At 40.1% G+C, this 12,172-nt stretch overlaps 1 protein-coding gene across 1 annotated transcript; it reads left to right on the top strand.

Moving 5' to 3' along the window:
- Positions 1 to 10,775: 10,775 nt before the first annotated feature.
- Positions 10,776 to 11,138, top strand: LOC142326955 (uncharacterized). The gene has a single exon (XM_075369687.1). The coding sequence runs from the start codon at positions 10,776 to 10,778 to the stop codon at positions 11,136 to 11,138; it is 363 nt and encodes a 120-aa protein (XP_075225802.1).
- Positions 11,139 to 12,172: the final 1,034 nt, after the last annotated feature.

The following is a 12,172-nucleotide window of genomic DNA, read 5'->3' as shown; positions in this document are numbered from 1 at the left end:
ACGCACATTTTCCACTCTCCTTGTGCGTGTGGTACGGACAATTTACGATATAATTTAAATTCGATTTCGGTGCGCCGTCCGGTATCTGACGAACATCGTTATGAAACCGTCGCAAAAATTCCACTTTCTCCAGCCCTTTGGTGTGTATTGTGGCAAACTGCGAACATAAAGCCTTCATGATATCGTCGTTGTATACGACTTCGCCGTAATTCCAATCGATTTTGTGAAAATTCCTCTCCAACCATCCGGCCATCCGTTTGTATTTAGATGTCAACTCAGACTTTGGGTACGGTGATCGAAAGTGAAGAATCATATAGTTTCCATCACCGACAACAGCAAGTTCTTTAACTATAAACTCACCTCGTTTGCCGAGAAAGCCGTGATACTCGATAACTCCTTCCATGACGATCGCTCATCCGTGTATGAGGATGGCGATATGTAACCACCGACGATGTCTATGAAATCACAATGTTGGTGGGGGATATCCCTTCGTTCCCCTTACCCGCCTTCTTTTTGTCCTTCTTCTTCTGCTTCTTATTGGTCTTGGTCTTTGTGATCGTGTGTTCAACTGAAGAAGGTTTATCATAAGATTTTTTACGCGGATTTCTCCTTTTGCGGATCTTCGTTGGTTTCGATTTAACCTCCTTCTCAGTCGGTTTCGTAACTTCAGGATGGTGATCGATGTTATGCAAAGAATCGTTCATGAATAGAAACGATTGAACGTCGTCTGGCGAATAAACACCACTTCCTTCCATGACGGATGCTCAACAACTACTGATTTGTATGCGTGCAATCGGATTAAGCCTTTTTATACTTTCAAAGTAGAAGTGGTGGGGGTTACCCCCTCCAAATCTTCTTCTTCCTCGTTTAGAGGACCATCATAGTCATCATCACCATGTGCATGTAACGTTATGTTAGGTAATGAGATTTTGGTAGCGTTTACCTTTGGTAACACTGTTGTCCTCGCTGAAGGTAATGATGCCGTTACATTCACTATGTTTTTCCTCTTCAATGCGGTTTTGTCGATGTTTACCTTTGGTAATACTGTTGTCTTCGCTGAAGGTAACGATGTAGTGATGTTGCTAACTACGTCAGCAGACAGGCTGTTTGAAGATGATGTTGGTGATACGGTAGCGTTGTAAAAAATGGACAACACCTCCACAGACGATGAATTACACCATACTAACGGTATGTTAACCGGTGATTGTGTAGAAAAAGTCACTCTACACCGTATCGGTTTGATCGTTGTACAAGATTCATGCGAATAGTCGCCCAGTAACAGTGTTACGATTATTCCAACTGCAATACCCGTTTTAAATATACTAAATGTTATCAACCATTTTGTAAACCGTCGCTACGTAGCTAATATTTGCTTTTTACCTTCCTCTCCCCGTCCACCACCTAATTGATCCATCTTAAATACCACCGGCATTACATACGTTTTTTCACTATTCCACTGAACGGAGTGTACGTGACGATGCTATCATGTATAATGAGACAGTAGGCAGTCGTGTTGGCCGGTATATTGTTTTTAGTATCGAAATCGATACGTACATCTACTGTTCCTTTTTTAAGCGATTCGTTCTGACGGGAACAGTCGATAACTATTAACGGTACACTGGTCTTGAAATCCGCCAAACTGTAAGCGGGACATTCGTCCTGCGGTTTGTTATAATAACCGGACCGAAAGCTGGCGAACATTTCATACATCATATTCACATCTCCCTGTAGATTGTCGTACGGATAGTACTGCGAATTCAAATACAGACGAACGTTTACCAACTCGCACATATCGAAGTGCGTCAATGATTTTGTAGCTTTATCCTTTCTGTCGGTCTGTAAACCGAATATCACGTATCTCGGTCTCTCCGTTTGCGCACATGTTTTTACCGTCCATGAATGTATGTTTGTTTGTGGTAGAGCCGGATATTCGTGGATCTGCCATGTACGAAAAGTAATCGCTAACGGTCTATCTCGTTCTACTACCTTCAACAAATGCAATCGCATCGTATCGGCAACGTGAACATACGGAATTTTCCACGCTATCTTAGTCACTTTCAACTTCGAATCAGGCGCCTCTTTTGAAGACACTAATGCGTTCACGTCGTTGGAAGATCTAAGCAAAACCAATTCTTGTTTGACGTTCAATATTATGTGTCTGTAGTCTTCGGCGAAACCCATAAGCATACGCAGCGGTACGTAGAAGCAAAATCTTCCCGTGTTTTCTTCCAAATCGAACTTATCCGACGCTTTGAACTTCCACCCGAAATTTTCCAAAATATTTTCTTCGCTTTTACGCAACGAAAGAATATTCTTTATCGTTGTCGTTATTCCTAGCTTTTGTACGCGACACATTTCCGTACCGTTTATCTCGTATCGTATCTCTTCGAACAGAAACGGTATCGCGTTGTTTGTTAACCACGATTCCGTTGCCTTTTTATCGCCTGCTTTAGTAGTTAACGCACCTTCGACCATCAAATAGCTTTTATGCGGTAAAGTGTACACATCTTGTTGGTGTATCGGAATCCGGATTTCATCGTTGTTGTTGTAAGTCGACGAAGCGTACGGTAGATGGGTATGATATTCGTACTGTGTGATCGTGTTATCGAACGAAACACTTTCACCGACGTCCAATATATTCGCTCCTGCCATTACGGTTCACCAAAACTGTAAAACCAAGTTTTCGAAGAAACAACACGTTACGCGATGTTAACGCTTTGGTGTTTGCACGTCGACTGATCGGTATGCGCGTCGTTTCGCTACTAGTACCAACGCTGTTGTATATTAACCCCATCTATTGGCTTTCTTTTTTACTTCGTTTTCCTTTGTAAATGCAATCTCACCGTAACGGTTTCACCGCGAAAATTAATCGGTTTTCCGTCTTGATCGGTAAACTTTATAGCTATATCGTCTAAGCTCTTCGTATTCACCGGTAGATAGATTATATTCCTCGGCGATTCGATTATTTTGAAACCAGGCGGTACGCTTAGCGTGAATTCGTGCAACACGTGTCCCTCTGATCCGTTCGTGTAGAAGCCTCGTATAAGGTTGCTTTCGACCCGTACGGTGTTCACGTTGTTAATGGCAACTGGCTTCGATGACTCGTGCCATATATTCGCCGTCAGATTAGTTTTCTCGAACCCCAACAACGGTGCTAAACTATCCGTTGATGTCAAATCGATGGCAGCGCTGCATTTAAGTTCGCATTTTAACGTGTTGTTATTCGGACGCATAAGTAAATCTATTTTGCTTTTGTCTTTGAGTTCATTGCTCAAGCGTTTGGCGATATCATCCACTTCGTACGATCCGGTCGCTAGTGTCAGCTTAATCGGTTTTTGAGGTTTCTTTGGTACAACAATAAATGTGTTGTTGATTCCCTCTTCGACATTTGGAATCGAGTTGTATGTGGTTAAGTTTATCAACGCCAATTCCCAATCGCCATCAGACAAATCCAATGGCGGAAAGAATGTAGCGTGTAAGAACGACGTAGTTCCACTTATGCAAAACATGTTTACCTGTAGGCTGACGAATCACGACTGAGAAATTCAAGACATAAATGACCGCAGATAACCGTGTTTATACTCTGTCTGGCGTTATAATTGAAATTTATAATCGAATCGAGTGGAAAATAACGCATCAATTCGTTAGGTGGACGCAGATTACCGAAACTATCAAAATAGTCCACCGTCCGTCCACGTTTTCTATAACATACCCAGTGTGTTCCATGACCAGTACTGCGGTCAAGATTAACTATCGCAGTTTCGTTAATCTTCGGTTGTGTAGGTAATGCGTCCAACATGAAGACCCCTCGAAAATCGGTTATATTTAGTCTTCTCGCGTACCACATTAGTTCTATGTTCGATAGCGGTCGCACTGGTATTCCCTTTATTGGAAACGACGACGACGGCGACGACGTTTTTTTTACCGCCCATCCCCGATCCGGTCAAAGGGTAGGGCTTAAGGTATAATCCCCGCCCTGCAGTGCCCGCTTTTCGTTTCATCATTTCGACAAGGCGTTTTATATTATTCCTTTTTGATCGTCTTCTTCGTCTTCGTACTCTTCCACCGCCGAACTTTGCTTTTAACTTCATCGCGTTTGTAACCGCCAATGCCGTAGCCTTTTCCGCGATACTCGAGTCCTTAGCTTTAACTCTTTCCCAAGCGCTATCGGCTAATTTACGATCTACTGCCGCCCTTCTTTCGTTATCGCTGTACGTTGCGTATGCGATATCGTGCTCTTTACAAGCGGCGTCCAACTTGTTTACACCGGGATCGCCTCTCTTTAATCGTTTTTTTAAATTCGTTCCCGGTCCGCAGTACTGATATCCCAGAATATGTAACTATCGGTAATAAATCAACCCCTTTGTTTACGACCGTACCCACCACCTTTTTGACACCTTTTAATGCTTTATCACCGATATAGGATCCTAACGCTCCTGCACCTCCTGCTGTTATAGTTGTTAACAGTCCACCGCCTCGTTTAAGACTGGCTATTCGTTTAGATCTTCTCACCTTACCTTTTTGAACGGGAGAACATTTTGACCTCCTCACTCTTGCCATGTCGGATAGACAATGAACTTGTTTACGACATTCTACCATCTTACATTGGATCCATGTTCGGCAATCGTACCATATTTTTATTCACATCATCCGAGACCGGGGGACGTATCATATTTTTATTCACATCCTCATTCTTCAATGTCTTATCAGTGATCGGAGGACGCACCATATTTTTTGTCACATCCTCGTCCTCCGAGACCGGGAGACGTATCATATTTTTATTCACATCATCATTCTTCATTGTCTTATCAGCGATTGGAGGACGCACCATATTTTTTGTCGCATCCTCATTCTCCTTTGTATCTTTACTATTTAGATCTGTGTTTGCAGAATCGCTTTGGTGATGATTGTCAGCGGTTAATATACGCATAAGCGATATTTGATTTAAGTTTCTGTTAGCGCTGTCGTTAATGTTTAATACAAATTTGTAAAAATTAAATAGTGTGTCATCGGTATAACTCTTAGTCTTAATAAGTAATTTTTGTATATGTAATTGCATATTGTCCACGTAGGACTTTGTAGCGAGATCGGTGCTATTCTTAGGCATGCCAACGTTAGTGATAACAGATTTTCTAGCGTCAATTATTTGCTTTTCATCGAAAAGTTTTTTTCGTAAATAGTTGACAGTAACGACGTCCGTCTTTTCGACAGGATCACCGACTCTACATATTCGCTTATTTTGGATATCCACAACACCGTTTTTAATCGTTAAAATCCCATTTGTCACTTTGTCTACGTATGACTTTGTAGTGAGATCCGTGCTATTAATTGGTGCACCACCATTTGCGATAACGCACCCTCTCGCGTTAATTGTCTCATTTGTACCGAAAAGGTTTTTCCGTAAATAGTCGACAGTTACAGCGTCTGTTTTTACAATTGGATCGGCGATACCGCACAATCGCCTCTTTGAAAAGGAGAGTGCGTTGTTGTCCATCGGTGAAACCGTCGGTAAGTATTTATTATTCAACTCGCTTTGCTTTACGAACATTTTCTTAACGTGACCGATTGTTGCACCATCATCATCTTCAACAGGCGGTCCGACGTTGCACAAACGTCTTTTTTGATATCGAAATCTCCATCGGCGGTTTTGTCAAACGTTTCGACAATCCGAGTTGGTGGTGGTTGGGCGGTTGCACTCCCAACGCGAGAACGTCCGAACTTGTCGATACTCATCTACAGACTGTTTAAAATAAAAGATTCCCTGTACTACCTTTCTTTATGTATCCGCCTTCTTGCAGTTCTTCTACGATTGAAACTATTTCGTTATTATGACCGGTATGACCCGCACGTTTCGAAGCCAATAAAAGTCGCAGTCTATCGCACAGTTCATTCGGATCGTCCCAGTAAATTTATCCGGTCTAACTGTTTTCTTCGCTCTCATCAACAGACCCGATCCGGTTATTGGACTTTCGTCGTCATGACCGCTTTCCGACGAAAGATCCGTACGAGGAAACAGTCTTTTGATAATATTCTTGTACTTTAACGATCGACTGGAAATTAAGCGACCGGTATTTTGACTTTTATGCGCCTCAGTAGTTTCTAATATTTTCTTATAGTTATTTAAATCTTTGGTTGTATAATCTATAGGCTCGTTCAAAAAAATCAATTGATATAAACCTTTGGAGCCGCTATACGTCTTGTTGTCGATAACTATTTTATTTCCTTTGAACTGGAGTGGTTTTGTTCCGATCATCCATTGATCGTCAATGTTTTTAACTCCGTAGACGTTGTTTATGTTTTTACCTTTATCCGTTACGGTAAGATCCAAGAAATGTTTTGCACGAAACCCCATCGTTTTCGGTGTCGACGGGTCTACAGGTTTCACGAACTGTTTTTCCGACGTCGGTGTTTTAAAGAGTCTTCTCATAACTGTCGGTGTCTCTTCCACCTCCTCCTTTGCATTCTCTTCTTGTTCTTTTTTAACATCGTACTTTTGTTTAAACGATTGATTAAGTTCTCGGAGCGGTTCGACAATAGGCTTAAATTGCTTTTCAATAACTTGTTCCGATTCTGTTATTCCTTGCGTAATAGCGCGATGTTTTCGTTTAATCGAATCTCGTATTCTATCGATTTCCATTACCAACTTCGCAGACGTCGACGACGATGACATATCGACCTCGTTCTTGTTCGACATCGTGGTTACGAATGATCGGAAAACAGTCGATCACATTACCATCCTAGTTCAACCGATCTAAAGAACACTGCAGGTTTTTTGGTTCTGCGTAGAAAACGTATAACATATATTAACGAAACATTCATTCTCACCGGACGACGATTGGTATTGCACAATTCGCGGTAATATTGCGTTACACCCTGATCGATAGACGGTATCATGAGTTTCGTGCTTGTGTCTTTAAAGACAGCAGCCCTTTTTACATTTCCAACCCACAGCGGAATATCCACAACCGTTGAGTGATCGCGTTGTGGTACCTTTGTCAAGTACCGTGTGGAAAGTCGTCTGATCGGATGACGGTCACCTTCCGAATGTAAATGCAACAGATAGCTATTCAACAACCAAAATTCGTCCGGTTTCGCTCCTACATATTCGCACCATTTTCGCAGCAGATCTTCGTTTTGGATTTCAAACAGTTCGCGTCGTTCGTTGTACCTCAATCCGAACGAATCGGCGTATGATCGCAACGTAGGTAGCGCTTCGTTTAGAAACTCGCCAGAAAAGAGAGCCTGCGCCCTGTTGTTCACGATGTCGAACGGTAATCCTCCTCGTCTTATCGGTAATGTTTCCGGTACGTCGTCGGTAAATTGTACTCCGTAAGCCGTGTCCACAAAACATTTTCTACCGTATGATAACGCTAAGCGGTACAACGTTTTTGGCGACCTGATCGCAATAGTTCGTTCCGTGATCACTATACAGCATCTCGCTCCTTCTAGACGACTACCGTATTCCAACATGTGCATGTAAACGTTTGTGTAGTCCATAGATGCATGTCGGTTTCGAAGTTCCAATAAAGGCTTTTTGTACACGAGCGGAGAGGGTCTAAATCTTGAAATAAAGTTCCATCCGTGTCGAATTGTGGTGTTGAACATGTTTTTATCGTATATCACCAGTTCGATTGGCATCTCGTATTTGTCACATTCTTCTAAAAATTTTAACCATATACGCTTATTGAAAATCTTACCTTCGCTAGTAATCATCAACAGAACGACCAACGGATAGTCACGATTCATTCTTTTTACATGTCGCCAACATCGTCGGTCTTTATTTTCACAGTAGTTCACTTTACGACAGACGTAGTTACCGCAAAACTTCTGACGGTCGCTAAAATATTTGGAACACAAGTTGTTTTGCGGTTTTTGCCTAAAACGTATCGCGTTAGCGTACGGTGTTCCGTCCTCGTAGGTGTGTATGCTTGCCATTGTTACCGACTATCAACTGATCTCTTTTACAAAAACATCAAAGCCTACTCTATATCGTCCACCATCGATATCGCTCTCCTTATCCACAACCAAAAATCCATGAGGTTTTCTCCATGCAACACCACACAGACTTTTAAACCGATCGAATTTCATATCGGTATTTACATGATCTTGATATATGTGACGTAAGTTGAGATCGTCTTGTTTGAATATAAGAAGGAGATTTGCGTTGTCCCGTACAAGGTGCTTTCCGGCACTGGAATATGTCTGAGTCAAATAAAAGCTATCGATGTTGTTGTGTCGCCCCATCGCAAAGTACTTGCGAATATTATGTTGCTTTTCGCGAGCTACATCGTCGAAAATCATTATCTAGTTCGGTTCGGCTTCGTCGGGTGCCATCACATGATCGTTTTCTGAGTATGCAAAAAAGCCGATCTCCGGGACACCAGTCATGACTTGTTCTAGAAACTTATATTTCGGTTGGTACAGCGATTTAGAAAACACGTAAATATTTCTGAATCGTAAACCGTCCGGTGAGAACAGCAAGTTGAATAGGACATTTGTTTTTCCGCAATTAGACGGTCCGCAGATAATACATCTGATTGTATTCGGTAGAAGAGGTCCATGACGAGACCTTTTTCCCTCTCCACACCCGGCTCCTGTATAATCGTCGAAGTTTTCTAGCGTAATATTACCGACCTGTTGACGTTCCAACTTCATGTTTATGACTGATCGATTCACTACACCAAATCCGCCTTATGTATCCAACTGTTGTGTTTTCCATCGAACCCTTGCCACTTTACAAATAGCCTATCGCCTTTTCTTCGTAAGACTTTCTCGACTAAATACACATTATTTGTAACGTTAGTTTTAGTGAGCTCTTCAGCGTAAAATTTACCGCTCACCACCTCACCGTGAACATCGATCAACGTGTAAGTACACGGTCGCGTATTATCATGTACCTTATGTACGATAAATATTTCGTTCGTCCAATTCGGTAGATATCCTTTGGCGAATGTCTTTTTAAATTTGCTTATTCGCACTCGATTGCCGACATTGTATTTCGGTAAAGTAGGTTTTCGATAGAGTACCGTATTTAACCGCTGTAAAACAGCGGCTTGGTTTCGCTTATTTACATCTTTCGCTTTCATTCCGATAGTGCGGTGACTGGTGTTGTTGTATTTTGCGATCAATTTCGGTAGTAATTCTAACCACCTGTAGGTTCCTTGTTCGGTAAATTTTCTCCACATCATCGTTTTCAGTGTTCGATTAAACCGTTCGACTATCGACGCTTTTTTATCCGAATGTGTGGAATAGTGATTTATATTGTACGACTGTAATAGTCGTTTAACCGACGGATTGTAGAACTCTACCCAAATCGGTTTGAAAATGTCGCATCTTGTGTTTATCCAATATGGGTTTGAGAACTGTAGCGATCTCCGTACTGGTTTTGGTTTTAATCGGTACGGCAAATGCTAGTTTAGAAAAACAATTTATCATCGTCAGTATGTAACGATAACCTTTGTTCGATTTAGCATACGGTATCATCTCAACAAGGTCAGCTTGATATAGGTCTGAAATACCTTTAAGTTCAACGCGTCTTGTGGGGTAGTTTCGACGCGCCTGTCGATGGAGCTCTATAGCTATTGACCCCTTGACGTTCATTGTTGTACTGACCGTATTTCGTGCGTGTGTGTTTGGATAGGAATAGGAAGAAAAAAAAGGATCTTTATTTCTTTATTTTTTTTTACCCGCCTCACCACTTTTATATCCCGACCTTGGCACCGGCCGTATCGATAACAATGATAAATCATTATTCGATCTGCACATATGTGCAGATCGGTTAAAGATTTAATGTGTGATCGATTCCCGAATCCGTTTTACATAAAGTGTCGTTTTACATTTTAAACGGTTACCCAAAAAACGGACAAGATGGCATACACCGTTTATGTTCCACATATAGATGGTCCGTTTCTTCCCACATCCACAACCGTATAGAACAATAGTCACATCCGACCACATCCTCGATACCCTCGTACCTGAACCCATAGATAGCTAGGATCAGGGGGGAAAGTAACGGGTTTTTCATATGCGGCCATAACGGTGTATAAATCTTTTTATTACCGTCTCTAGTAAAAAGAACGTTCCATTATGATTGAGTGTTAACGCAAGAATGAATAAAGTTTCGAATAATATTTTTTATCTCTTAAAAAATTAACTTGTTTTATTTTCCAATTATTTTTTATCTGAATGCAAGTTCCGAAAATAAAATTTATACAAAGAGTTGACTTTATAACCGCGATTAAATTATCGTATGCAATTTATTTTATTTTCCAATTATTTTTTATCTGAATGCAACTTCCGCTGATAAGTTATATAAAATTTAATTTATTTAATAATTATTTCTTTAAATTTAGTTTATCTTTATAATTTTATTTATTGTTATGTGCAATAATTCTTTCTTTATTATGAAATGCATTACGTCTCTCTCTTGATGATAATAATTATATTTATTTGTTATAAGAAGTTTTATCAAAACCGCATAGTTGTTATCGCTCACACTGCAGTTAAAATTGTATTTTAATAAAATTATTTGGTAACCGCGTACTTGTTATCGCTGACACTGCAATTAAAAACAGTACATAAACTAAATGGATAAGATTCCAGTTTACTTAATATTTCTTTTTTTTGTATAAAATTAATTGGTAACCGCGTACTTGTTATCGCTGACACTGCAAATTAAAAAAACAGTACATAACTAAATTGATAAGATTGCAGTTTACTTAATATTTCTTTTTGTATATATATATATAAGTATCATTCTGCATTAAACGTTTCAAATGTCAGCATTACGTATTCAGCAAGTATTCACAATGAGATATTATTCTGTTCAACACGACGTGGATAGTAGTTCAACACCACGACCACGACGACCTCATTGTAGTACTCTAAACAGAGTTCTGCAACAGGTCGTCAACGCTAATTCAAGCCAGTCTTTTGAGGTCGATGATGGTAACCCGACAACCGACAGATGTCCGATCTGTTTAACAGAATCGGTTACTGTTGAGTTGTCGGGTTGCGGTCATCGATACTGCGAGGACTGTGTAAGAAAATTAGCAAGATATAGCAGGAATTGTCCCGTCTGTCGACGAGATATGTTGGGATACCATCGGATTAGAGAGGGAGACGACGACAGTAATTGATGTAAGTAAATATAGTTTTTAAAAAAAGTCATTAATATTATTAGATATATACTTTATTTCATATTTTTTTAAATATAATTTTTTTCACTTACAATAATTTATTACATAATGGTTTTATTTTAAATAAAAGAAAGGCAATATATATCCGCATGATAAAAAAAATTAACAATAGTCATTGTCCTGAGCTACTAGGGTTTCGTTTACGGTTCTTGGACTACAATAGTCATGACCGTGGGCTATGAGCACTTCGTTTACGGTTCTTGGTCTCTTTTGCGGAGTTTTGTCATCATTGTTGGGTGGGATTTTACGTTTCTTTTTGTTTATACTGTAATGTCCGTATGGAACTGTACTGATTTTATTTTCTAACATGTAACGTTAATCGTCGTAAGGTGAAAGCGATTTCTTTGACTTGTTAATAGAAAATATATTGTGCAAAGTGCTTATGATTCCGTACGCGCTTGTGTACGTAACGGAATCATTAAAAATACTTTTTTGTACAGATCGTGTTTAAGATCCTTTGCAATGGATACTCTAGGAATACCCTTTGCTACATTCTTCTCTTTCTTTTCGAATTCGAGAATGCTATACATCTTAGCACGAAGTCCGACAAATTCACGAATAGCTTTTCCATTCATTTCGTCTTTGAATTTACCAAGTCGTTTCTTATTGGTATTACTAAAACATGCGTGATCGCGAGGGTAATCTGAAGTATCGAACCGATCGATATCGTGAAGAATATCGTTGTAAACGTTATCAGTCACGATATGATACATCAGACTATCCGTATCAGTCATTAGAAGATTTATATTATGACCGTACTTTTCCACCATGTAGTCATAGTGGAATTCGTACATGATCATTTTGCTAATGTCCAATACGGTAAATCCGATGTAGATCGGACGATTGAGAAATATATCCGTTTTCTTCAGACTTACCCCAACGACATCCTTGTTATAGATGTACCAAGCCTTAACTCTCGGTTTTGCAATCACCTTATCCAATTTACGTTCGTTAGTGACCAGTTGGAAGTCTAT

The sequence above is a fragment of the Lycorma delicatula genome, chromosome 6, assembly GCF_047948215.1.
Source record: "Lycorma delicatula isolate Av1 chromosome 6, ASM4794821v1, whole genome shotgun sequence".
Classification (NCBI taxonomy): domain Eukaryota; kingdom Metazoa; phylum Arthropoda; class Insecta; order Hemiptera; family Fulgoridae; genus Lycorma; species Lycorma delicatula.
The sequence above is the reverse complement of the archived record's forward strand: the minus strand, read 5'-3'. Positions and strand labels throughout refer to the sequence as shown.